Source organism: Pristiophorus japonicus, chromosome 16 (genome assembly GCF_044704955.1).
Source record: "Pristiophorus japonicus isolate sPriJap1 chromosome 16, sPriJap1.hap1, whole genome shotgun sequence".
Classification (NCBI taxonomy): domain Eukaryota; kingdom Metazoa; phylum Chordata; class Chondrichthyes; family Pristiophoridae; genus Pristiophorus; species Pristiophorus japonicus.
The window spans coordinates 136438717-136466273 of record NC_091992.1 but is presented as its reverse complement, the minus strand read 5'-3'; the positions used below and the strand labels follow the sequence as shown (position 1 = coordinate 136466273).

At 45.1% G+C, this 27557-nt stretch overlaps 1 protein-coding gene across 4 annotated transcripts in view; it reads right to left on the bottom strand.

Moving 5' to 3' along the window:
• Positions 1 to 27557, bottom strand: part of LOC139226871 (C-Jun-amino-terminal kinase-interacting protein 4-like) — a 279135-nt gene that overhangs the window by 209968 nt on the left and 41610 nt on the right. For all 4 annotated transcript variants that reach the window (XM_070857971.1, XM_070857972.1, XM_070857973.1 and 1 more), the window contains exon 2: positions 21869 to 21989. In XM_070857971.1, coding sequence (XP_070714072.1) covers positions 21869 to 21989 — 121 coding nt within the window. The remainder of the gene's footprint in view (positions 1 to 21868; positions 21990 to 27557) is intronic.

Below are 27557 nucleotides of genomic sequence, written 5' to 3'. Positions count from 1 at the left end.
TTAAGTATTTTTAACTCGAGATTGCTCTCTGTCCTTTTCCATAGCTAATGTAGACCTTATAGGCTCAAAATTGGCCAGGAGGTGCTCCGGTTTTTTTTGGAACAACTTGATTTTTCTGGAGTATCTTAAAAATCCCCATTTTGCACATTCAATTTGCGCCAGTGTAAGTGAGTTAGTTAAGATTTTTTTTTAAGTTTAGTTTAGTTTTTCTCAAAAGGGGGCGTTACCAGCTACCTACGCCAGTTTTGGCCATTTCGGCCAATTCGAGCAGCGTGAGTCCAGGGTGCGTGGAGAGGCCTATAAAGGCCCAACGTTGGAGGAGGAGCGGCAGTTCGAGCAGCGTGAGTCCGGGGTGCGTGGAGAGACCTATAAAGGCCTAACGTTGGAGGAGGAGCGGCCGTTCGAGCAGCGTGAGTCCGGGGTGCGTGGAGAGGCCTATAAAGGCCCAACGTTGGAGGAGGAGTGGCAGTTCGAGCAGCGTGAGTCCGGGTTGCGTGGAGAGGCCTATAAAGGCGAGCTTGTACAGCTCCAGCCGAGAGAAAAAGCAAAAAAGTAGAAAGAAATCAAAAGGTGACGTCACAGCCAAAGGGATAAGTGATTGGCTGGTGATTGGTGAGCAGCTTTTCTTTTTTACATCAGTAAGTAACTTGTTAACATTGTTGTCTTTTTCTTTTTTATATCAGTAAGTAACCTGTTAACATTGTTGTTGCCAAATTAAGTGTATCTAAGGGTTAAGTCATGGCAAGAGAGCTCGGTCACGTGATATGCACCTCCTGTACCACGTGGGAACTCGGACACTTCCGGTGTCCCTGACGACTACGTGTGCAGGAAATGTATCCACCTCCAGCGTTGCGGAATTGGAGCTGAGGGTGGATTCACTCTGGAGCATCCACGATGCTGAGAATGACGTGAGTAGCACGTGTAGCGAGTTGTTCTTACTGCAGGTGAAGGGTCCACAGCCAGCTAGGGAATGGAAGACCAGCAGGAAGAGCAGTGCAAGTGAGGTAGTGCAGGGGTCCCCTGCGGTCATCCCCCTGCAAAACAGATACACTGCTTTGAGTACTGTTGAGGGGGATGACTCATCAGGGGAGGGCAGCAGCAGCCAAGTTCATGGCACCGTGGCTGGCTCTGTTGCACAGGAGGGCAGGAAAAAGAGTGGGAGAGCAATAGTGATAGGGGATTCAATTGTAAGGGGGATAGGCGTTTCTGCGGCCGCAACCGAGACTCCAGGATAGTATGTTGCCTCCCTGGTGCAAGGGTCAAGTATGTCTCGGAGTGGGTGCAGGACATTCTGAAAAGGGAGGGAGAACAGCCAGTTGTCATGGTGCACATTGGTACCAACGACATAGGTAAAAAAAGGGATGAGGTCCTACGAAATGAATTTAAGGAGCTAGGAGCTAAATTAAAAAGTAGGACCTCAAAAGTAGTCATCTCGGGATTGCTACCAGTGCCACGTGCTAGTCAGAGTAGGAATCGCAGGATAGCGCAGATGAATACGTGGCTTGAGCAGTGGTGCAGCAGGGAGGGATTAAAATTCCTGGGGCATTGGAACCGGTTCTGGAGGAGGTGGGACAAGTACAAACCGGACGGTCTGCACCTGGGCAGGACCGGAACCAATGTCCTAGGGGGAGTGTTTGCTAGTGCTGTTGGGGAGGAGTTAAACTAATATGGCAGAGGGATGGGAATCAATGCAAGGAGACAGAGGGAAACAAAATGGAGACAAAAGCAAAAGACAGAAAGGAGATGAGTAAAAGTGGAGGGCAGAGAAACCCAAGGCAAAAAACAAAAAGGGCCACTGTACAGCAAAATTCTAAAGGGTCAAAGTGTAATAAAAAGGCAAGCCTGAAAGCTCGGTGCCTCAATGAGAGGAGTATTCGGAACCCAGGAGAGGGCTCTGAGCTAGTTAGAGTGGGTGAGAGTGCAGATGAACAGGACCCCAAGAAAGAATGCAAAAGAGGCAGGAGGCAACAGAGCAGAGTAGCACTGGGGTAAGTGTAAACCACAAGGTGATAGGAAGGGACAATATGTATGAATATAAAGGGGCTGCAGGAGGGGTCAAAACTAAAAATCATGGTTTAAAAACTAGTATTAAAACACTCTACCGAAACGCACGCAGCATTCGAAACAAAGTAAATGAGTTGACGGCACAAATCATTACAAATGGGTATGATTTAGTGGGTGGCCAAGACTGGGAATTAAACATACAGGGGTATCTGACAATTCGGAAGGATAGACAAGAAGGGAAAGGAGGTGGGGTAGCTCTGTTAATAAATGATATCAGGACAGTTGTGAGAGATGATACTGGCTCTAATGAACAAAATGTTGAATCATTGTGGGTGGAGATTAGAGATCATAAGGGGAAATAGTCACTGGTGGGCGTAGTTTATAGGCCCCCAAATAATAACTTCACGGTGGGGCGGACAATAATCAAGGGAATAATGGAGGCATGTGAAAAAGGAACGGCAATAATCATGGGGGATTTTAACCTACATATCGATTGGTCAAATCAAATCGCACGGGGTAGCCTGGAGGAGGAATTCACAGAATGCATACGGGATTGTTTCTTGGAACAGTATGTTACAGAACCTACAAGGGAGCAAGCTATCTTAGATCTGGTCCTGTGTAATGAGACAGGAAACATAAACGATCTCCTAGTAAATGATCCTCTCGGAATGAGTGATCACAGTATGGTTGAATTTGTAATACAGATTGAGGGTGAGGAAGTAGTGTCTCAAACGAGCGTACTATGCTTAAACAAAGGGGACTACAGTGGGATGAGGGCAGAGTTAGCTAAAGTAGACTGAGAACACAGACTAAACGGTGGCACAATTGAGGAACAGTGGAGGACTTTTAAGGAGCTCTTTCATAGTGCTCAACAAAAATAGATTCCAGTGAAAAAGAAGGGCGGTAAGAGAAGGGATAACCAGCCATGGATAATCAAGGAAATAAAGGAGAGTATCAAATTACAAACCAATGTGTATAAGGTGGCCAAGGTTAGTGGGAAACTAGAAGATTGGGAAAATTTTAAACGACAGCAAAGAATGACTAAGAAAGCAATAAAGAAAGGAAAGATAGATTACGAAAGTAAACTTGCGCAAAACATAAAAACAGACAGTAAAAGCTTTTACCGATATATAAAACGGAGAGAGTGACGAAAGTAAATGTTGGTCCCTTAGAAGATGAGAAGGGGGATTTAATAATGTGAAATGTGGAAATGGCTGAGACCTTAAACAATTATTTTGCTTCGGTCTTCAGTGGAAGACACAAAAACCATGCCAAAAATTGCTGGTCACGGGAATGTGGGAAGGGAGGACCTTGAGACTATCACTAGGGAGGTAGTGCTGGACAGGCTAATGGGACTCAAGGTAGACAAGTCCCCTGGTCCGGATGAAATGCATCCCAGGGTATTAAAAGAGATGGCGAAAGTTATAACAGATGCATTCGTTATAATCTACCAAAATTCTCTGGACTCTGGGGAGGTACCAGCAGATTGGAAAGCAGCTAATGTAATGCCTCTGTTTAAAAAAGGGGGCAGACAAAAGGCAGGTAACTATAGGCCGGTTCGTTTAACATCTGTAGTGGGGAAAATGCTTGAAACTATCATTGAGGAAGAAATAGCGGGACATCTAGAGAGGAATAGTGCAATCAAGCAGACGCAACATGGATTCATGAAGGGGAAATCATGTTTAACTAATTTACTGGAATTCTTTGAGGATATAACGAGCATGGTGGACCGATGGATGTGATGTATTTAGATTTCCAAAAGGCATTCGATAAGGTGCCACACAAAAGGTTACTGCAGAAGATAAAGGTACGCGGAGTCAGAGGAAATGTATTAGCATGGATCGAGAATTGGCTGGCTAACAGAAAGCAGAAAGTTGGGATAAATGGGTCCTTTTCGGGTTGGAAATCGGTGATCAGTGGTGTGCCACAGGGATTGGTGCTGGGACCACAACTGTTTGTAATATACATCGATGACCTGGAAGAGGGGACAGAGTGTAGTGTAACAAAATTTGCAGATGACACAAAGATTAGTGGGAAAGCGGGTTGTGTAGAGGACACAGAGAGGCTGCAAAGAGATTTAGATAGGTTACGCGAATGGGCTAAGGTTTGGCAGATGGAATACAATGTCGGAAAATGTGAGGTCATCCACCTTGGGGAAAAGAAACAGTAAAAGGGAATATTATTTGAATGGGAGAAATTACAACATGCTGTGGTGCAGAGGGACCTGGGGGTCCTTGTGCATGAAACTCTTTTAGAGTCTACCTGCAAAACATAAAACATTAAACCGTGCCACCCGACCTGGGTGACACACCTTCCTTGTGCATGAATCCCAAAAAGTTAGTTTGCAGGTGCAGCAGTTAATCAGGAAGGCAAATAGAATGTTGGCCTTCATAGCGAGAGGGATGGAGTACAAAAGCAGGGAGGTCCTGCTGCAACTGTACAGGGTATTGGTGAGGCCGCACCTGGAGTACTGCGTGCAGTTTTGGTCACCTTACTTAAAGAAGGATATACTAGCTTTGGAGGGGGTTCAGAGACGATTCACTAGATGTGGAGATGAGGGGGTTACCTTATGATGATAGATTGAGTAGACTGGGTCTTTACTCGTTGGGAGTTCAGAAGGATGAGGGGTGATCTTATAGAAACATTTAAAATAATGAAAGGGATAGACAAGATAGAGGCGGAGAGGTTGTTTCCACTGGTCGGGGAGACTAGAACTCGGGGGCACAGCCTCAAAATACGGGGGAGCCAATTTAAAACCGAGTTGAGAAGGAATTTCTTCTCCCAGAGAGTTGTAAATTTGTGGAATTCTCTGCCCAAGGAAGCAGTTGAGGCTAGATCATTGAATGTATTCAAGTCACAGATAGATAGATTTTTAACCAATAAGGGAATTAAGGGTTACGGGGAGCAGGCGGGTAAGTGGAGCTGAGTCCACGGCCAGATCAGCCATGATCTTGTTGAATGGCGGAGCAGCCTTGAGGGGCTAGATGGCCTACTCCTGTTCCTAATTCTTATGTTCTTATGAGCCGGGGAAAGACCTTCACCAACCCCGGGGCCCGCCAGGTAGGCAGGCCGAGGACACAGCGGCATTTAACGCGGGGGAGAAGGAATCTCCTCATCCGGCCGGGGATACAGTGACAGAATTGGTCCAAGTCAGCATGGATTTATGAAAGGGAAATCATGCTTGACAAATCTTCTGGAATTTTTTTTGAGGATGTAACTAGTAGACTGGACAAGGGAGAACCAGTGGATGTGGTGTATTTGGACTTTCAAAAGGCCTTTGACAAGGTCCCACATAAGAGATTGGTGTGCAAAATCGAAGCACATGATATTGGGGGTAATGTACTGACGTGGATCGAGAACTGGTTGGCAGACAGGAAGCAAAGAGTCGGAATAAACGGGTCCTTTTCAGAATGGCAGGCAGTGACTAGTGGAGTGCCGCAGCGCTCAGTGTTGGGACCCCAGCTCGTTACAATATACATTAACGATTTGGATGAAGGAATAGAGAGTGTAATATCTCCAAGTTTGCAGATTACACTAAACTGGGTGGCAGTGTGAGCTGTGAGGAGGATGCTAAGAGGCTGCAGGGTGACTTGGACAGGTTAGGTGAGTGGGCAAATGCATGGCAGATGCAGTATAATGTGGATAAATGTGAGGTTATCCACTTTGGTAGCAAAAACACGAAGGCAGATTATCTGAATGGCGGCAGATTAGGAAAAGGGGAGGTGCAACGAGACCTGGGTGTCATGGTTCATCAGTCATTGAAAGTTGGCATGCAAGTACAGCAGTCGGTGAAGAAAGCAAATGTTGGCCTCCATAGCTAGGGGATTTGAGTATAGGAGCAGGGAGGTCTTACTGCAATTGTACAGTACCTTGGTGAGGCCTCACCTGGAATATTGTGTTCAGTTTAGGTCTCCTAATCTGAGGAAAGACGTTCTTGCTATTGAGGGAGTGCAGCAAAGGTTCACCAGACTGATTCCCGGGATGGCAGGACTGACATAAGGAGAGACTGGATCGACTGGGCCTGTATTCAATGGAGTTTAGAAGGATGAGAGGGGATCTCATAGAAACAGATAAAATTCTGACGGGACTGGACAGGTTAGATGCAGGACAAATGTTCCCGATGTTAGGGAAGTCCAGAACCAGGGGACACAGTCTAAGGATAAGGGGTAAGCCATTTCGGACCGAGATGAGGAGCAACTTCTTCACTCAACGAGTTGTGAAACTGTGGAATTCTCGACCGCAGAGAGTTGTTGATACCATTTCATTGGATATATTCAAGAGGGAGTTAGATATGGCCCTTACAGCTAAAGGGATCAAGGGGTATGGAGAGAAAGCGGGAAAGGGGCACTGAGGTGAAGGATCAGCCATGATCTTATTGAATGATGGTGTAGGCTCGAAGGGCCGAATGGCCTACTCCTGCACCTATTTTCTATGTTTCTATGGGAACCAAACGCAAACATCCCGCTCTGGGTAACAGTGAGGACAGCACCTGAAGCCCGCCGCCCATGGTGGGGGGGGTTCTGTCTGAGGGACAAGCTCCTGTATTGTGCAGATTGACAGGTAAATCAGGAGATGGGGGTCATTGCCTGCGGGATGATCCCGAGTCTTACAGGTTTGACAGGCAAATCAGGAAGGTGATGTCGATCCCCAGCACCATGTCGGTTTGGGAGGTAAATCGGGAGGGTGTTGATCCCCTATGCTGTGCAGGTTTAGATTGTGATTCAGGAGGCGGGTGATCCCATGTGTAGGTTTGGGAGATGAATCAGGAGGGGGTGATCCCCTGTGCTGTGCAGGTTTAGGTGGTGAATCAGGAGGGGGTGATCCCATGTGTAGGTTTGGGAGATGAATCAGGAGGGGGTGATCCCCTGTGCTGTGCAGGTTTAGAAGGTGAATCAGGAGGGGGGTTGAGCGGCGGGTTTGGAACATCGTGGGCGAAGGTGTGGCGAATGAGGGTATGGGGCCCAGAAGAGCCTAGGGCCCAGGGGCAGCACGGGCCAGTCCACACTGCGATGTGTGTGCGCACTAGGTCCGTGCAGCAGAGCACGTCTCCAGTCGTCCTGGTTCAACCCTTGCTACTGGATAAAGGCCTGGATGTCAAGTCCATGTGGTGGCTGATGTGCAACGGTCACCACACATTAAAAAAATCCATGCACTGGCATCTTCCACCCCTTCAATTGAAGTTCAGGACTGGAACATCGGGTCCTTCATTGAAACATCTGTGAACTCTTGTGGAAGCAAGTCATCTTCGTTCGAGCGACCGCCTATGATGATGATGATGATGTACACAAGACCAGTCCAGTGACATTCCTCCCTATGAGGAAGCGCTCACCTTTGATTAAGCAGTAACATGTGGATAACAACAGGCACCAACAGGTCTTGCTATTCCACGTAACATGGTGGAGCTGTGCCAAAACAGTTTTAAAAAGCAATGGGTTCATCACTTCAGTATTATGCTATGTGACATCTAACCTCATTTTACTAAGTTGCAAATGAAATAGGAACAGGCAGTTGCCATTCACAGCTACTGATTCAAGAATGCAGAAATGATTTCCTACATTCATTTACAAATGTAAATCATGCATTTTGCTATTTAGAAACCAACATCCTGAACTACAATAATGATGATATTTCCAGGTTGTTTTTAAATCACATTTTAACACCAATATTTAATGTGAGTATAGCAGCAGGGAGATCTTGTTACAGGGCCTTGGTGAGGCCTCACCTGGAATATTGTGTTCAGTTTTGGTCTCCTAAACTGAGGAAGGACGTTCTTGCTATTGAGGGAGTGCAGCAAAGGTTCACCAGACTGATTTCAGGGATGGCTGGACTGACATAGGAGGAGAGACTGGATCGACTGGGCCTTTATACACTGAAGTTTAGAAGGATGAGAGGGGATCTCATAGAAACGTCTAAGATTCTGACGGGACTGGACAGGTTAGATGCGGGAAGAATGTTCCCGATGATGGAGAAGTCCAGAACCAGGGGACACAGTCTTAGGATAAGGGGTAGGCCATTTAGGACTGAGATGAGGAGAAACTTCTTCACTCAGAGAGTTGTTAACCTGTGGAATTCCCCACCGAGAGTTGTTGATGCCAGTTCATTGGATATATTCAAGAGAGAGTTAGATATGGACCTTACAGCTAAAGGGATCAAGGGGTATGGAGAGAAAGCAGGAAAGGGGTACTGAGGGAATGATCAGACATGATCGTATTGAATGGTGGTGCAGGCTCGAAGGGCCGAATGGCCTACTCCTGCACCTATTTTCTAAGTTTCTATGCATTTGTTTAAAATCTTTCCAATTTATTTGCCGCATATTATTGCATTTGACAAACTGCATTTTTGTCTATAATCACAGTTTTACAAAAACAGAGTATTTGAAACCAGGCTGTTCAGGGTACAATCTTTGATTTTAAGTAGGAATCAATTTAATTCAAGTTTAGCACTACTTTCACTTAAAATATTGGAAGTGACTGTAATTAGATGCACACAGAGGGCTTTTACACTGCGCAAGACCTAAACTTGTGCCAGCAGTTCCAAGTGTGCAGTTGGTCAGCAGGAATCAGCCTGGACCAGTTGCTAATAGAAAGCCATTTAAGGCGGACGGTCTGTGCTGCTCGACTTCCTCCTCCGAATGAAGCTGAAAAGTGTTGCAAGTAGACATTTAGCTTTTGTTCAGTTATCACAGCATTCCAAATCCAGTCATTTGTGGTTCCTTAATGTTAAAGCTGTTTCTTGTTGTGGTTCAGCTTCTTAAATGGGCCAAAAGTACCTCAGCCAATTGGTCCTATCCAAACTGGAGTGGACACGCAGGCACCATTAAACTTCGTGACCGTGCCTTGGTGTGATGGTATTTGTTAGAATGTAAATGGCCATCATTTTTTGAATTAATCATTGAATAATTTATTTTGTTATATAACCTTGGAATCCTTTCACTTAAACAACTATTAGAAGAAAAAAACAAAACTTTATCTTCCAGAACTTAACAAAGCTTAACTAAATTGAAGTTGAGGTATAGGGAAGATGGGACAGAGGAGAATGCTGCAATCATTAAGTAAACAGTGTAAAACAGCAACTGCAAAGTTAAGTTGCTGTACCTGCAAACGAACTACAGAAACGTTTTTTTTTTAAATTGGACCTTCCTAGCCCAGACAAATGCTGCAAGTTTACGTTGGGGTGTTGCTGACTTTGAGACATGCTGGCAGTATTGGGCCTTGAGCAATGTAATTCCTGCGAGGAATTGTAACAAAGGTATCAGGGATTCTGGTGCACAATCTAATTTTGTCGGGGCTGTAGTCACAGTTCACTGTGAGATGACCTCAAGATTCAGTACAATATGCTGTCTCCAGAAAGAAACACATCACAGCTCGACACACAAGGAAGGAAATAGTTTAACCCTTTGCATGCAGAAAGATTTTAAAACATATTCTCCACTTCTCTCATAACCTTTGCGAAACAGATTATATATAAATTTTTACCAAGTTTTCCCCCAAGAAATTATACAAACGCACAGAACATTCACTAATTTAGTGTTAGAAAAACGAATTGTTGTATTTAAAAATGTTTTTTTTATTCGTTCTGGGATGTGGGCGTCGCTCATCCTTAATTGCCATTGAAAAGGTGGTGGTGAGTCGCCTTCTTGAACTATTGCAGTCATTGCGGTGAAGGAACTCCCACAGTGCTGTAAGGGAGCGAGTTCCGGGATTTTGACTCAGCAACGATCAAGGAAGGGTGATATATTTCCAAGTCAGGATGGTGTGCAACTTGGAGGGGAACTTGCAGGTGATGGTATTCCCATGCCCTTCTAGGTAGTTGAGACTGCGGGTTTGGGAGGTGCTGCCGAAGAAGCCTTGGCGAGTTGCTGCAATGCATCTTGCAGATGGTACACACTGCAGCCACGGTGCGCCAGTGGTGGAGGAAGTGAATGTGAAGGTGGTGGATGGGCTACCAATCAAGCAGGCTGCTTGAGCTGCACTCATCCAAGCAAGTGGAGAGTATTCCATCACACTCCTGACTTGTGCCTTGTAGATGGTGGAAAGGCTTTGAGGAGTTAGGATGCAAGACAGTCGCCACAGAATACCCCAGCCTCTGACCTGCTCTTGTTGCCACAGTATTTATGTGGCTGGTCCAGTTAAGTTTCTGGTCAATGGTAACCCCCGGGATGTTGATGGTGGGGATTCGGCGATGGTAATGTCGTTGAATAACAAGGGGTGGTGGTTAGACTCTCACTTGTTGGCGATGTCATTGCCTAGCACTTGTGTGCCGCGAATATTACTTGCCACTTATCAGCCCAAGCCTGAATGTCGTTCAGGTCTTGCTGCATGCGGGCACGGACTGCTTCATTATCTGAGGAGTTGTGAATGGAACTGAACACTGCAGTCACCAGCGAACATCCCCACTTCTGACCTTATGATGGAGGGAAGGCCATTGATGAAGCAGCTGAAGATGGTTGGGCCTAGGACACTGCCCTGAGGAACTCCTGCAGCGATGTCCTGGGGCTGGGATGATTGGCCTCCAACCACCACAACCATCTTCCTGTGTGCTCGGTATGACTTCAGCCAGTGGAGAGTTTCCCCCGCCTGATTCCCATTCACTTCAATTTTACTGGGGCTCCTTGATGCCACACTCGGTCAAATGCTGCCTTGATGTCAAGAGCAGTCACTCTCCCCTCACCTTTGGAATTCAGCTCTTTTGTCCATGTTTGGACCAAGGCTGTAATGAGGTCTGGTGACGAGTGGTTCTCGCAGAACCCAAATTGAGCATTGGTGAGCAGGTTATTGGTGAGTAAGTGTCGCTTGATTGCACTATGACACCCTCCATCACTTTGCTGATGATTGAGAGTGGACTGATGGGATGGTAATTGGCCAGTTTGGATTTGACCTGCTTTTTGTGGATAGGATATACCTGGGCAGTTTTCCACATTGTCAGGTAGATGCCAGTGTTGTAGGTGTACTGGAAGAGCTTGGCTAATTCTGGAGCACAAGTCTTCAACACGACAGCCAGGATGTTGGCGGAGCCCATTGTCTTTGCTGTATCCAGTGCGCTCAGCCACTTCCTGGTATCACATGGAATGAATCGAATGGATGCCCAGTTTTGAGCTGCTAGATCTGTTCTGAATCTATCCCATTAAGCCCGTGGTAGTGTCACACAACATGATGGAGGATGCACAGCCTAAATCTTGAGTGAAGTACCAGAGAGGAAAGTGAAAACCTAGGTTAGGGTTAGGTTTAAAATGACCCTGAATGTTTTTACACAGTACAGTGGAGCAGTATAAAAGTAGAAGCCTATAAAAGTGGCATCATGCTCACCAGAGCAACAGATAGGATGCTTGCAGATGTTAGTCTGATGTGAATCTGAGGAAAATCATTATAATGTGCGAATTGTTTAAAAAGCACATGGGATTCTTGGCTTTATAAATAGAAGCATAGAATACAAAAGCAAGAAAGTTATGCTAAACCTTTACAGGTACAACGTCCAAAATCCAGAATCCTCGGGATTTAGTCCGTTCCGGTTTTTGGGTTTTTCCAGATTTTAGACAAGATCGTCGTCTGAAATCCGGAATCCCCGACCGAATCCGTGCAGGTCTTGCCTCAAAAATGTCCGGTTTTCAGAGTTCCGGATTCATGACATTTCACCTGTACAAAAAAAAACTTGCATTTATACAGTGCCTTTCGCGACTACCGGAATCCCATAGCACTTTACGGCCAATGAAGTACTTTTTGAAGAGTAGTCACTGTTGTAATGTAGGAAATTGTAACAAAACACCGGTTAGGCCTCAGCTGGCATATTGAGACTAAGAAAGTAGAGATCATTCTCCTTAGATTGGACATGGTTAGGGGAGATTTAATAAAGGCATTTAAAATTATGTAGGGTTTTGATAAGAATAAATATAAACATAACAGAAGAACATCAGAAATAGGAGGAGTAGGCCATTTGGTCCCTCGAGCCTGCTCCGCCATTCGATGAGATCATGGCTGATCTTTGATCTCAACTCCACTTGCCTGCACTGTCCCCATATCCCTTGATTTCCTTATCAATCGATCTGTGTCTTGAATATACTAAATGACTGAGCATCCACAGCCCTCAGGGGTAGAGAATTCCAAAGATTCACAACCCTTTGAGAAAATAAATTTCTCATCTCAGTCCTAAATGGCCAATCCCTTATTCTGAGACTGTGACCCCTGGTTCTTGACTCCCCAGCCAGAGGAAACATCCTCCCTGCATCTACCCTTGGCTTTCGACAAGGTCCCACACAAGAAATTAATGTGCAAAGTTAAAGCACGTGAGATTAGGGGTAGTGTGCTGACATGGATTGAGAACTGGTTGGCAGACAGGAAGCAAAGAGTAGGAGTAAATGGGTACTTTTCAGAATGGTAGGCAGTGACTAGTGGGGTACCGCAAGGTTCTGTGCTGGGGCTCCAGCTGTTTACATTGTACATTAATGATTTAGACGAGGGGATTAAATGTAGTATCTCCAAATTTGAGGATGACACTAAGTTGGGTGTCAGTGTGAGCTGTGATGAGGATGCTATGAGGCTGCAGAGTGACTTGGATAGGTTAGGTGAGTGGGCAAATGCATGGCAGATGAAGTATAATGTGGATAAATGTGAGGTTATCCACTTTGGTGGTAAAAACAGAGAGACAGACTATTATCTGAATGGTGACAGATTAGGAAAAGGGGAGGTGCAAAGAGACCTGGGTGTCATGGTGCATCAGTCATTGAAGGTTGGCATGCAGGTAGAGCAGGCAGTTAAAAAAGCAAATGGCATGTTGGTCTTCATAGCGAGGGGATTGGAGTACAGGGGCAGGGAGGTGTTACTACAGTTGTACAGGGCCTTGGTGAGGCCACACCTGGAATATTGTGTACAGTTTTGGTCTCCTAGCTTGAAGGACATTCTTGCTATTGAGGGAGTGCAGCGAAGGTTCACCAGACTGATTCCCGGAATGGCGGGACTGACATATCAAGAAAGACTGGATCAACTGGGCTTGTATTCACTGGAGTTCAGAAGAATGAGAGGGGATCTCATAGAAATGTTTAAAATTCTGAAGGGTTTAGACAGGTTAGATGTAGGAAGAATGTTCCCAATGTTGGGGAAGTCCAGAACCAGGGGTCAGTCAAAGGATAAGGGGTAAGTCATTTAGAACCGAGATGAGGAGAAACTTCTTCACCCAGAGAGAGTGGTGAACCTGTGGAATTCTCTACCACAGAAAGTTGTTGAGGCCAATTCACTAAATATATTCAAAAAGGAGTTAGATGAGGTCCTTACTACTAGGGTGATCAAGGGGTATGGCGAGAAAGCAGGAATGGGGTACTGAAGTTGCATGTTCAGCCATGAACTCATTGAATGGTGGTGCAGGCTCGAAGGGCCGAATGGCCTACTCCTGTACCTATTTTCTATGTTTCTATATTTACCCTGTCAAGCCCTGGCAGAATCTTATACGTTTCTATGAGATCCCCTCTCATCCTTCTAAACTCCAGTGTATAAAGGCCCAGTTGATCCAGTCTCTCCTCATATGTCAGTCCAGCCATCCCTGGAATCAGTCTGGTAAATCTTCGCTGCACCCCCTCAATAGCAAGAACGTCCTTCCTCAGATTCGGAGACCAAAACTGTACACAATATTCCAGGTGTGGCCTCACCAAGGCCCTGTACAACTGTAGTAAGACCTCCCTGCTCCTATACTCAAATCCCCTAGCTATGAAGGCCAACATGCCATTTGCTTTCTTGACCGCCTGCTGTACCTGCATGCCAACTTTCAATGACTGATGAACCATGACACCCAGGTCTCGTTGCACTTCCCCTTTTCCTAATCTGCCGCCATTCAGATAATATTCTGCCTTCGTGTTTTTGCCACCAAAGTGCATAACCTCACATTTATCCACATTATACTGCATCTGCCATGCATTTGCCCACTCACCTAACCTGTCCAAATCACCCTGCAGCCTCTTAGCATCCTCCTCACAGCTCACACCACCACCCAGTTTAGTGTCATCTACAAACTTGGAGATATTACACTCAATTCCTTCATCCAAATTATTAATGTATATTGTAAAGAGCTGAGGTCCCAGTACTAAGCTCTGCGGCACTCCACTAGTCACTGCCTCCCATTCCGAAAAGGACCCGTTTATCCCGACTCTCTGCTTCCTGTCTGCCAACCAATTCTCTATCCACACCAGTACATTACCCCCAATACCATGTACTTTGATTTTGCACACCAATCTCTTATGTGGGACCTTGTCAAAGGCCTTTTGAAAGTCCAAATATACCACGTCAACGAGTTCTCCCTTGTCCATTCTACTAGTTACATCCTCAAAAAATTCCAGAAGATTTGTCAAGCATGATTTCCCTTTCATAAATCCATGCTGACTTGGTCTGATCCCGTCACTGCTTTCCAAATGCGCTGCTATTTCATCCTTAATAATTGATTCCAACATTTTCCCCACTACTGATGTCAGGTTAACCGGTCTATAATTACTCGTTTTCTCTCTCCCTCCTTTTTTAAAAAGTGGTGTTTCATTAGCTACCCTCCAGTCCATAGGAATTGATCCAGAGTCGATAGACTGTTGGACAATGATCACCAATGCATCCACTATTTCTAGGGCCACTTCCTTAAGTACTCTGGGATGCAAACAATCAGGCCCTGGGGATTTATCGGCCTTCAATTCCATCAATTTCCCAAACACAATTTCCCGCATAATAAGGATATCCTTCGGTTCCTCCTTCTCACTAGACCCTCGGTCCCCTAGTACATCTGGAAGGTTATTTGTGTCTTCCTTCGTGAAGTCAGAACCAAAGTATTTGTTCAATTGGTCTGCCAGTTCTTTGATCCCCATTTTAAATTCACCCAAGTTCGACTGCAAGGGACCTACATTTGTCTTCACTAATCTTTTTCTCTTCGCATATCTATGGAAGCTTTTGCAGTCAGTTTTTGTGTTACCGGCAAGCTTTCTCTCGTACTCTATTATCCCCCTCCTAATTAAACCCTTTGCCTTCCTCTGCTGAATTCTAAACTTCTCCCAGTCCTCAAGTTTGCTGCTTTTTCTGGCCAATTTATATGCCTCTTCCTTGGATCTAACACTATCCTTAATTTCCCTTGTTAGCCACGGTTGAACCACCTTTCCCGTTTTATTTTTACTCTAGACAGGGATGTACAATTGTTGAAGTTCATCCATGTGATCTATAAATGTTTGCCATTGCCTATCCACCGTCAACCCTTTAAGTATCATTTGCCAGTCTATTCTAGCTAATTCACGCCTCATGCCGTCAAAGTTAGCTTTCCTTAAGTTCAGGACCCTAGTTTCTGAATTAACTGTGTCACTCTCCATCTTAATAAAGAATTCTACCATATTATGGTCACTCTTCCCCAAGGGGCCTCGCACAACAAGATTGCTAATTAGTCCCTTCTCATTCCACATCACCAGCTCTCTTGGTGGTTCCTCGACATATTGGTCAAGAAAACCATCCCTAATACACTTCAGGAAATCCTCCTCCACCGCATTGCTACCAGTTTGGTTAGCCCAATCAGTATGTAAATTAAAGTCGTCCATGATAACTGCTGTACCTTTATTGCACACATACCTTATTTCTTGTTTGATGCTGTCCCCAACCTTACTACTGCTGTTTGGTGGTCTGTACACAACTCCCACCGGCGTTTTCTGCCCTTCGGTATTCCGTAGTTCCACCCATACCGATTCCACATCAGCCAAGCCAATGTCCTTCCTTACTATTGCATACATTTCTTCTTTAACCAGCAACGCCACCCCGCCTCCTTTTCCTTTCTGTCTATCCTTCCTAAATGTTGAATACTCCTGGATGTTGAGTTCCCAGCCTTGGTCACCTTGGAGCCATGTCTCTGTGATGCTAATTATATCATATCCATTAACTGCTATCTGCGCAGTTAATTCGTCCACCTTATTTCGAATACTCCTCGCATTGAGGCACAGAGCCTTCAGGCTTGTCTTTTTAAACACACTTTGCCCCTTTAGAATTTTGCTGTAATGTGGCCCTTTGTTTTTTGTCTTGGGTTTCTCTGCCCTCCACTTTTACTATTCTCCATTCTATCTTTTGCCTCTCTCCCTTTTATTTCCCTCTGCTTCCCTGCATAGGTTCCCATCCCCCTGCCGTATTAGTTTAACTCCTCCCCAACAGCACTAGCAAACACTCCCCCTAGGACATTGGTTCCGGTCCTGCCCAGGTGTCGACCGTCCGGTTTGTACTGGTCCCACCTCCCCCAGAACCGGTTCCAATGCCCCAGGAATTTGAATCCCTCCCTTCTGCACCACTCCTCAAGCCACGTATTCTTCTGAGCTATCCTGCGATTCCTACTCTGACTAGCACGTGGCACTGGTAGCAATCCTGAGATTACTACTTTTGAGGTCCTACTTTTTAAATGTAGCTCCTAGCTCCCTAAATTCGTCTCGTAGGACCTCATCCTGTTTTTTTAACCAATATTGTTGGTACCTATATGCACCACGACAACTGGCTGTTTACCCTCCCTTTTCAGAATGTTCTGCACCCGCTCCAAGACATCCTTGACCCTTGCACCAGGGAGGCAACATACCATCTTGGAGTCTCGTTTGCAGCTGCAAAAACGCCTATCTATTCCCCTTACAATCGAATCCCCTATCACTATAGCTCTCCCACTCTTTTTCCTGCCCTCCTGTGCAGCAGACACACCTACGGTGCCATGAACTTGGCTGCTGCTGCCTTCCCCTGATGAGTCATCCCCTCAACAGTACCCAAAGCGGTGTATCTGTTTTGCAGGGGGATGACCGCAGGGGACCCCTGCACACTGCTCTTCCTGTTGGTCACCCGTTCCCTATCTGGCTGTGTACCCTTTACCTGCGGTGTGACCAACTCGCTACACGTGCTATTCACGTCATTCTCAGCATCGTGGATGCTCCAGAGTTCATCCACCCGCAGCTCCGGTGCCGCAATGCGGTCTGTCAGGATCTGCAGGCAGATGCACTTCCTGCACACGTAGTCGTCAGGGACACCGGAAGCGTCCCCGAGTTCCCACATAGTACAGGAGGAGCATAACACGTGTCGGAGCTCTCCTGCCTTGACTTAACCCTTGGATTAACTTAATTGGGCAACAACAATGTTAAAAGGTTACTTACTGATAAAAAAAAAGAAAAACTACTTATCACCAATCACTTACCCCCTTGGCTGTGACGTCACCTTTCGATTTCTTTCTACTTCTTTTTTGCCTTCTCCCTGTAGCTGCACAAGCACGCCTCTCCATGCACCTCTTGCCGATCACCACGAACTCCCGACGACTCCCGGACGCTGGGCCTTTTTATCGGCTTCTCCACGCACCTCCCGCCGACTCACCACGAACTCCCGACGACTCATGGACGCTGGGACCTTTTTATAGGCCTCTCCACGCACCTCCCGAGCCACACGCCAACTCACCACGAACTCCCGACGACTCACGGACGCTGGGACCTTTTTATAGGCCTCTCCACGCATCTCCCAAGCCTCTCGACGACTCACGGACGCTGCGTCTTTTTATAGACCTCTCCACGCACCTCCCGAGCCTCTCGCCGACTCACCACGAATTCTATAGTATTTAGCCGTCGGTATATGATGTAAGTTTCCCTTTGTTTCTTTATCCTCCCCCGTAAGTCCCTAGACATCCGAGGGCTCTAGAATTGTTATTCCCACTATTTTTCTTTAAGGACACATGTTTGTCTTGAGCCCTGCGGATCTCCTCCTCGAAAGCCTCCCACTGTTCCGACACTGATTTACCTACAAATAGCTATTTCCAGTCTACTGTGGCCAAATCACTTCTCAACTTAGCAGAGGCAACATAGGCACGAGGGGCCAAGCACTCCTTCTGTGCTGTATGACTGTGATTCAGCTTTGTTTCGGATTCTTATGTCAAAGAAAGATCAGAAGCTTTTCCGCATCTATTTCATGAGTTGTTATGGTTACAGTTGGCACTTATAGTTGGAGTGTCAGAACACAGCTGCTTAAATTTTCAACTGTTACTGACTTAAAGAAAGTCATTGCAGAATGGCTAAAATCTCATGCACATGAAATACATATGTATAATCATATAATTTTACAGCAGAGGAGATAGCCATTTCCATTTCACCTGTTCTCTGAAAGAGCTTCCTATTTAATCCCAGTCCCCTTTACTTTAAAAAAATATTTATTCACTTCCCTTTTATTATGGATTCTGCTTCTACGTGGTTTCTGAAAGTGCATTCTACCACCTAACCTCTTCCTCCTTCTTCCACACCATCAGCAGTCCAGGCCCCACACTCTGGAATTCCCTCCTAAACCCCTCTGCCTCCCGCTCCATCTCAAAACCCATCTCTTTGACCAAGCTGTTGGTCACCCCTCCAGATATTTCCTCCTTTGGCTCAACATCCATTTCTTTTGATTATGCCTCTGTGAAGTACCTTGGGATGTTCTTGTTCATAAAAGGCTCTATATAACTAGAAGAAAGAAATGACAGGCAATTATACAGCCCCTTTCATAACCTCAGGATATCCCAAAGTGTTTTACACTTGTGAAGTGTGGTCAGCATTGTAATGTAGGAAACGCGGCAGCCAATTTGCGTACAGCAAGGTTCCACAAACAGCAATGAGATAAACGACCAGATAATCTGTTTTCGGTGATGTTAGTAATCTGGTTGAGAGACAAATATTGACCAGGACACCAGGGAGAACTCCCCTGCTCTTCTTCAAATAGTGCCATGGCAGACGGGGCCTCGGTTTAACCGCTCCACCAAAAGACGGCACCTATCCCAGCATTGCACTGAGGTGCCAACCTAGATCATGTTCTGAAGTGTCTGAAGTGGGACTTGAACCCACAACCTTCTGCCTCAGAGGGAAGGCTGCTATCTTGGCAAATTGTTGTTATGCATCTGAACCAAGTCTCTGTTCTTCTAAAGTTTTACCGTTTAGTAAATATTTCTATCTTCCTATTCTTTCTCCCAAAATGGAGGACCTCTCATTTCCCTGCATTAGATTTTTTCCAACATTCATCTCCCCAATCTACGAGCTTGGCTATGTTCCCCTTATGTCATCCGACAGTCCTCTTGGCAATTAATCACTCCCACTATTTTTGTGTTGTCTGCTAAATTTGATATTTTATCCCTTACACCCAAGTCAGATCATTCTTATATATTGAGTTAGTGGTCATATAATGTTCTTGTTTACTTGAGATGTTTTTCTATCTCAAACAGGTTTAGGTCAGATATTTGTGCAATTAAGAGTGGTGGTGGAGAAGCTAGGCATTACTGAATACATATGAAAGCTAACTTATGGATAATGTCGCCAAATTGGAGGAAAGGGCCAAGGCTACAGAATTGGCCCTAACTAGAGATGACTGCAGAAGAAGCCAAGAGAGAGATATTATATCGAGACAGATATTATATCGAGACAGAGAGATAGGGAGAGATTATACAGGGAGAGAGGGATATTATATAGATAGACAAAGAGAGAGGCAGATATATATAGGTGGTTGGTGGAAGGTTTAGAGGGGATTTGAGGGGGGGGGGGCTTCTTTACGCAGAGGGATGTGGGGATCTGGGACTCGCTGCTTGGAAGAGTGGTGGATGCAGAAACCTTCACCACTTTTAAGAGATGACTGGATGGGCACTTAAAGTGCAGTAACCTACAGGGTTACAGACCTAGAGCTGGTAATTGGGATTAGACTGGATGACCTTTTGTTGGACGGCGCAAACATAATGGTAAGTACTGCAGGGAATAGAATGCGGCCAGGGTGATCTCCTGGACTAGTTTCGATCGCCTGGATGGGTTGGAGAGGAATTTTCCCAGATTTTTTTCTCCCTAAATTGGCCTGGGTTTTTAATCTGGTTTTTGCCTCTCCCAGGAGATCACATGGTTCCGGTTGGGGTGGAGTGTAGAATGTTTCAGTATAAGGGGTGTCGCAGTTGTCTGAGGCAGACTGGTTGGGCTGGGTGCTCTTTGCCTTTCCGTCATTATTCATAGGTTTATATGTAACCTTTAGGGCTGCTGACCAAGGGCCGTGGGCTCTTTGTCGGCCAGCGTGGACACGATGGGCCAAAATGGCCTCCTTCTGCACTGTAAATTTCTATGTTTCTATAAATTATAGATATATAGATATTGTTTACTCTACTTTCTGACTGACTATATCCACTCTACCTGCAACAGTGACTACAGTATTTCGTAGGCTGTTGAGTGCTTTGGGATGTCCTGAGGTTGTGAAAGGTGCTATAGAAATACAAGTTCTTCTTCTACATGAATATCAGTTGATTTATACTCATAATAAAAAAATATACACATATACTACCTTAATCACAAATGAATCATACATACAAGATCTATTTTTTCCATTTTAAACCACAAATTATTAAACTAAATATGCTAATTCACAGAAATCAAACAGGATCACTGTTGTGCAATAAGTCAGGGATAAATGCACTGCTAGATTAAAAAGTAATTTTGTAAAATTCCAGATCATTTCTTTTTGACAGCTGGGTGTCCTGTCACACATGCACACCTATCATTATATTTAAAGTCTCCAAAATCAAGATGCTGAGAAACGACACTGACTTGTAGAGTTCCTGTTTGCCCCATGTACTGTCCCCATGGGGTTATCCCACTTACCAAGTCCAGAGACCTGAAGTGCAGGTTTGAAGAGCTAACGCTTAGGGTGCTTCATGTGTGCACAATGATACTGCTGGAGTTTAACCAGCTATAGCTGCTGAACATGAAAGAAAGAGAACAAAGACAAGGCCCCCGGTAGAGAGTTCATATTAATATTTGGTTCGCTGACTCGCAGACCCACAAACAACAAAAAAATTGGGTCTGCCACAGGGATAAGGAAGCTGGATCCAGTATAAATTCTGGGAGCCAGGCCACAACACACACGTCCTGAATTAAACAACAGTAAAAAAAAAAAAAGTAGCTTTAGACATTAGAATTTTTGTATTTGGTCATTTATTTTATTTTTTGGGGGGGGGGGGGGGAGAGAAAGAGAGGAAGAAAGAGGGAGAAATATACCAAAAAATTATCTGGGAACGCAGGACATAAAAGATACCAAAATATCCACATTTCATTCAATGTATAAGCATCCTTCACAACTAGTTGGCTTCTTTATTCCCTCCTTGATGGTAAATTCCACCATCACAGGGTGCACAATCCAGCACCTTAAACAGATGCCAGCCAGTCGTAGTGGGTTAAAGAAAGTCAACAAAGGTTTCTTCTTTCTTATTATCCAACAATCACTACTGGAAACAGAGTGTGGACATCATTTGAAAAGAGAATGAGCTCCACACTTTGACGCCTCCCACAGATAGTAGTCTAACATTCACCATCAACACCAACACCATGCCCACTTGAGCTAGATACTTGAAGATAGTGGTACATGTGGGACCATAACACACCAAGGAATCAGCTCCTCCGACGCTGGGCAGTGGGACGGGACGGTGACGGATTGGGGGGGGGGGGGGTAAAGAAGAGAACGACTACCCTAGGAAATTAATGAGAAAGAGATTTTTTTTTAAAACTATACCAACGGGAGGAGGATGGAAGAACACGGTGCTCGCCTGCATGTCAAGTCCAGAACAATTTAATTCACCCCATCAACACCAACACTCAACAGCAAGATCTAGCAGATCTGTTTGATTGATTTTATATTCATAGGAAGCCTTCACAGAAGGTGCACCATTACCATTTGCTGTATAGAAACTGTTAGATTGGGATTTTTTATTTCCCACAATTTCTTGTATTGAAGCCACCCCTACCTGCTGAAATAAAGCACCCAAATTACCCGCCTGTAGGTTGCTACCACTGGATTAATAGTCCAGGTGTATGGATTACTAGGCCACTAAGATAACCACTATACTACTGTATCCCCAGAGTACTTACTCTGGTCTGCATAATTTTTTGCTTTGAGTTCAAGTTGCCGAGTCTGTGACTCCAAGACCTCCACGCGAATCTGTAGGTCCTTCTTTTCCTGCTCTTGAGAATCCTCAAACTCGATGAATTTCTAGGATGACAGAGAAAATGCATGTTTTTATACTTTTTAAATGTTAAGCAGCTGTTCTATTTGCAGCAAATTACATTAATGCAAGACAAGTTTGGGATGCCAAACTTTTAAAATAACTGAAACTACATAAATCTTAAGATATTTACAGTAATTTATGGGGATGGGTACATTGTTTTATCCTCGTGATAGCCAAGTAGTAATATATGGGTTTGATTCTGAGGCCAAACAAGTTAGTATCGCTGGCCAGTCATCATCAGGAAAGGAAAGATAAGGTACTTCCCCAATAAGGACGGGAGATATTGCAGAGCATATCAGTTACTCATGGGAATGTAGTGTGAAGCACAGAATGTCAGGATGCTTTTAACCTTAAAATGTATTATTTACTGTTAATCCACTCCCAACTGAACTGTTTGATAAATTGAAAAATTAAATCAGCCAATAAATTAATTATAGACACATAGAAATCTACAGCGCAGAAGGAGGCCATTTCAGCCCATTGTGTCCGCGCCGGCCGACAAAGAGCTGCACGGCCCTCGGTCAGCAGCCCTGAAGGTTACATATCATCATCATCATAGGCAGTCCCTCGAAATGAGGATGACTTGCTTTTACGCCAAAAAAGGATAAGTTCACAGGTGTTCCAATGAAGGACCTAAAATTCCAGGTCCTGAGCTACATCCTGATGGGTGGAAGATGCCTGTGCATGGATTTTTTTAACGTGTGGTGGCCGTTGCACACCAGCCACCACATGGGCTTGCGAGAGCCAGGTCTTGGTCCAGTGGCAAGAATTACCCAAGATGACTGGAGACCTGCTCTGCTGCACGGACCGAGCGCGCACACATATAGCAGTGTGGGCTGGCCCATGCTGCCCCTGGGCCCCCGGCTCCGAACTCACGCCTCTCCTGGGCCCCGATCACGTCCCTCCACAGTCTCTCGCCGCTCCTTCGCCCCAACCTCGCCGCTCCTGCTGTAGCTGCCCACGCTTCAATCACCGACCTAGACTTAGATGACATCACTCTTCGCTGCCGTCGCAACTCGTTACATATAAACCTATGAACAATGACGGAAAGGTAATGCGCACCCAGCCCAACCAGTCCGCCTCACACAACTGCGACATCCCTTGCACTGAAGCGTTCTACTCTCCACCCCAACCGGAGCCATGTGATTTCCTGAGAGAGGCAAAAACCAGATAATTATAGTAAGATCAGCACCAACTGATCACCAACAAAATGTGTCTACTTCTGCAATAGCTGAATAACTTATCCAAAGATAGGAAAGGAGCATACAAGGGAAGTAAATACATTTTCCATCCATCATAAACAGTATTGGCTAATTCTATTGATTCGCTTTTAGAAACTGTGCTTGGTCAGGAAAGTCCTCCAGAGCAACACCATTTAGGAGCAGTAACCCACAGTAGATACTGAAAGCAGAAAGTCGTCATTTTCATTCTCGGAGCATGTATTTCCTCCATTTTCCTCCCGAGGGAACAATGCTGTATTCCATTATGAGCACATACACGGGACAAATGTGAGCTATGTTATTAAATGATTGACTAACTGAGGCATGTGAGTAAATGATGCACAAGTCCTTTCAATTATTCTGCCTTTCAAAGGCAATAAAATGGGCACAAACTTCTCCCATGTCACAGTTCTGATTCATTCCTTGCCTTGGACGCAAGACTTTAAAAGTGGAAAGAAATTCAAATGTTCAATCCACCCCCAGAACACATTATTTGTACAACTTATGTGCATGTACTGAATGCAATCAAATGGTAAAATCTCATCACAAGATCAGGCCCAGAAGTACACCTAATGATGGGGGGTGAGGCAGGAGCTTTTGGAAACAGCTGTGCAGAAACGCATGTTTCCGATAAGTAAACACGAATAAAAATCGTCACTGCTATAATCAAAAACAGAACATCCAATCAACAGGCTGTCCACATAAATACATCCACACTCCTATCCAAAAAAGAAATCAATGGGGGTGAAGGAGCTTTTTTGCTTCTCAAGCACGGGGTGTGGACAGTCAGAACATTTAAAATGTCCCCCCTTTTAAAATCTGGATACAGCAAAGCACTGCTAGGTAACAAATTAAGAGCACAAGTCTCCCTCTACTTCCACCAAAATGCTCCTTAATCCAAACAGTTGAAAAATAGCCGACTGCAGAAAACCATGACAGAAGCCCTACATCATCTTCTGCTTCAAGCATTGCTCTACGGCACATTTAAAAGATGCAACAGTCTCTGCCTCAGCTGTTCCCTGTGGCAAATCATTCCAAGCCGAACAACCTTACGTATACATTAATAAAAATTCCCCTAGCCCCTCTCCTCAGTGACAATTCTAAATTAGTAACTCCCAGTCACTGACTCTCCAGGAAGATGATTTCTCTCCCTATTCATGTTATCAAAACCCTTCATAATTTAAAAAAAACATTAAATCACCGTTTGGCCTTCTCTCCAACAGTGGAAATAGTACCCATGTCTCTCCGTATTCTAGGCCAGAAATATTCCAAAAATATTTGTGCCACGTTTCCCCGCTGTATTTTTCAAAATTGGCGCCATGCAGCTTGTCCAGTTGCACCTTCTGTGCATGCGCGAAAAAAAAAAAGTTTTTGATGTTACTCCTATGGGCGCGCATGCGCAGTACAGCTCCCGGTCTGCAATCGGCCATTTTTAAAGAGCCAGTTGTGTGTGTGAGAACGTTGAGTGCTGTGAGAGAACACTGGAAAAATCGGAGCTGCATTACAAGATGCAACACGGTGCTATAATTTCTTACAGGATGAATTGGAGGCATTAGTTACTGTGACTGAGGCGAGATGGCAGGAGCTGGACACCAGCAGAGGTCACATAAAAGTTCCACCAAAAGAAATTAAGAAACACTGGAACCAACTTGCACAAGATTAATGTGCAGTGGTGACCACCCCGAGATCTGGAGGCCAGTGCAAAAAGTGGCAGGACCTTGGTCAAGTAGTTTGTGTAAATAATATTTTCATTTATTCAATGCAATTGCAATTATAATGTAAATGTGACCAGCTGTGTATGTCCCACCCAGCAGAAAGTCACCCTCTCTAAAAAGTTGTATTTTCATCTTTGCAAAGAAAGGTGGCACATAGCAAAAAGGAAAGAACTGGAACAGTAGGAGACCTGGCAAATCTGCACCTACTGACACCCTTGGAAGAGAGGGTTGCTGCTTTGATGGGTCCTGCCTGGAGAAAAGCAACCACCACTGCACAAGCTGGGCCCACACTCAAGGGAGAGGGTAAGTCCTGCAAATTCAAGTCTGGCTTTGCTAAATGTTAAGTACTGCACGGGCTAGTCATAAGAACAAAAGAAATAGAAGCAGGAGTAGGGCATACGGCCCCTCGAGCCTGCTCCGCTATTTAATACAATCATGGCTGATCCAATCATGGACTCAGGTCCACTTCCCTGCCCGCTACCATAACCCCTTATCGTTTAAGAAACTCTGTTTCTGTCTTAAATTTATTCAATGTCCCAGCTTCCATAGCTCTCTGAGGCAGCGAATTCCACAGATTTACAACCCTCAGAGAAGAAATTTCTCCTCATCTCAGTTTTAAATGGGTGGCCGCTTGTTCTAAGATCATGCCCTCTAGTTCTAAGATCATGCCCTCTAGTTCTAGTCTCCCCCATTATTGGAAACATCCTCTCTGCATCTACCTTGTCAAGTCCCCTCATAATCTTATACGTTTCGTTAAGATCACCTCTGATTCTTCTGAATTCCAATGAGTGGAGGCCCAACCTACTCAACCTTTCCTCATAAGTCAGCATGGATTTACGAAAGGGAAATCCTGCTCGACAAATCTTCTGGAATTTTTTGAGGATCCAACTAGTAGACTGGACAAGGGAGAACCAGTGGATGTGGTGTATTTGGACTTTCAAAAGGCTTTTGACAAGGTCCCACACAAGAGATTGGTGTGCAAAATTAAAGCACATGGTATTGGGGGCAATGTATTGACGTGGATAGAGAACTGGTTGGCAGACAGGAAGCAGAGTCGGGATAAACGGATCCTTTTCAGAATGGCAGGCAGTGACTAGTGGGGTGCCGCAGGGCTCAGTGCTGGGACCCCAGCTATTTACAATATACATCAATGATTTAGATGAAAGAATTGAGTATAATATCTCCAAGTTTGCAGATGACACTAAGCTGGGTGGTGGTGTGAGTTGTGAGGAGGACGCTAAGAGGCTGCAGGGTGACTTGGACAGGTTAGGTGGGTGGGCAAAAGCATGGCAGATGCAGTATAATGTGGATAAATGTGAGGTTATCCACTTTGGTGGCAAAAACACGAAGGCAGAGTATTATCTGAATGGCGGCAGATTAGGAAAAAGGGAGGTGCAACAAGACCTGGGTATCATGGTACATCAGTCATTGAAAGTTGGCATGCAGGTACAGCAGGCGGTGAAGGCAGCAAATGGGATGTTGGCCTTCATAGCTAGGGGATTTGAGTATAGGAACGGGGAGGTCTTACTGCAGTTGTACAGGGGCTTGGTGAGGCCACAACTGGAATATTGTGTTCAGTTTTGGTCTCCTAATCTGAGGAAGGACGTTCTTGCTATTGAGGGGGAGTGCAGCGAAGGTTCACCAGACTGATTCCCGGGATGGCAGGACTGACAAATGAGGAGAGACTGGATTGACTGGGCCTTTATTCACTGGTGTTTAGAAGGATGAGAGGGGATTTCATAGAAACATATAAAATTCTGACGGGATTGGACAGGTTAGAGGCAGGAAGAATGTTCCCCATGTTGGGGAAGTCCAGAACCAGGGGACACAGTCTAAGGATAAGGGGTAAGCCATTTAGGACTGAGATGAGGAGAAACTTCTTCACTCAGAGTTGATAACCTGTGGAATTCCCTGCCGCAGGGAGTTGTTGATGCCAGTTCATTGGATATATTCAAGAGGGAGTTAGATATGGCCCTTATGGCTAAAGGGATCAAGGGGTATGGAGAGAAAGCAGGAAAGGAGGGTTACTGAGGTGAATGATTAGCCATGATCTTATTGAATGGTGGTACAGGCTCAAAGGGCCGAATGGCCTACTCCTGCACCTATTTTCTATGTTTCTATGTCAAACCCTCACCTCCGGAATCAACCTAGTGAACCTTCTCTGAACTGCCTCCAAAGCAAGTACATTCTTTTGTAAATATGGAAACCAAAACTGCATACAGTATTCCAGCTGTGGCCTCACCAATACTCTGTATAGCTGGAGCAAGACTTCCCTGCCTTTATACTGCATCCCCTTTGCAATAAAGGCCAAGATTCCATTGGCCATCCTGATCACTTGTTGTACCTGCATACTATCCTTTTGTGTTCCATGCACAAGTACCCCCAGGTCCCGTTGCAATCTTTCTCCATTTAAATAATAACTTGCTCTTTGATTTTTTTCTGCAAAAGTGCATGACCTCACACTTTCCAACATTATACTCCATCTGCCAAATTTTTGCCCAGTCACTTAGCTTGTCTATGTCCCATTGCAGATTTTTTGTGTCCTCCTCACACATTGCTTTTCCTCCCATCTTTGTATCGTCAGCAAACTTGGCTACATTGCACTCAGACCCTTCTT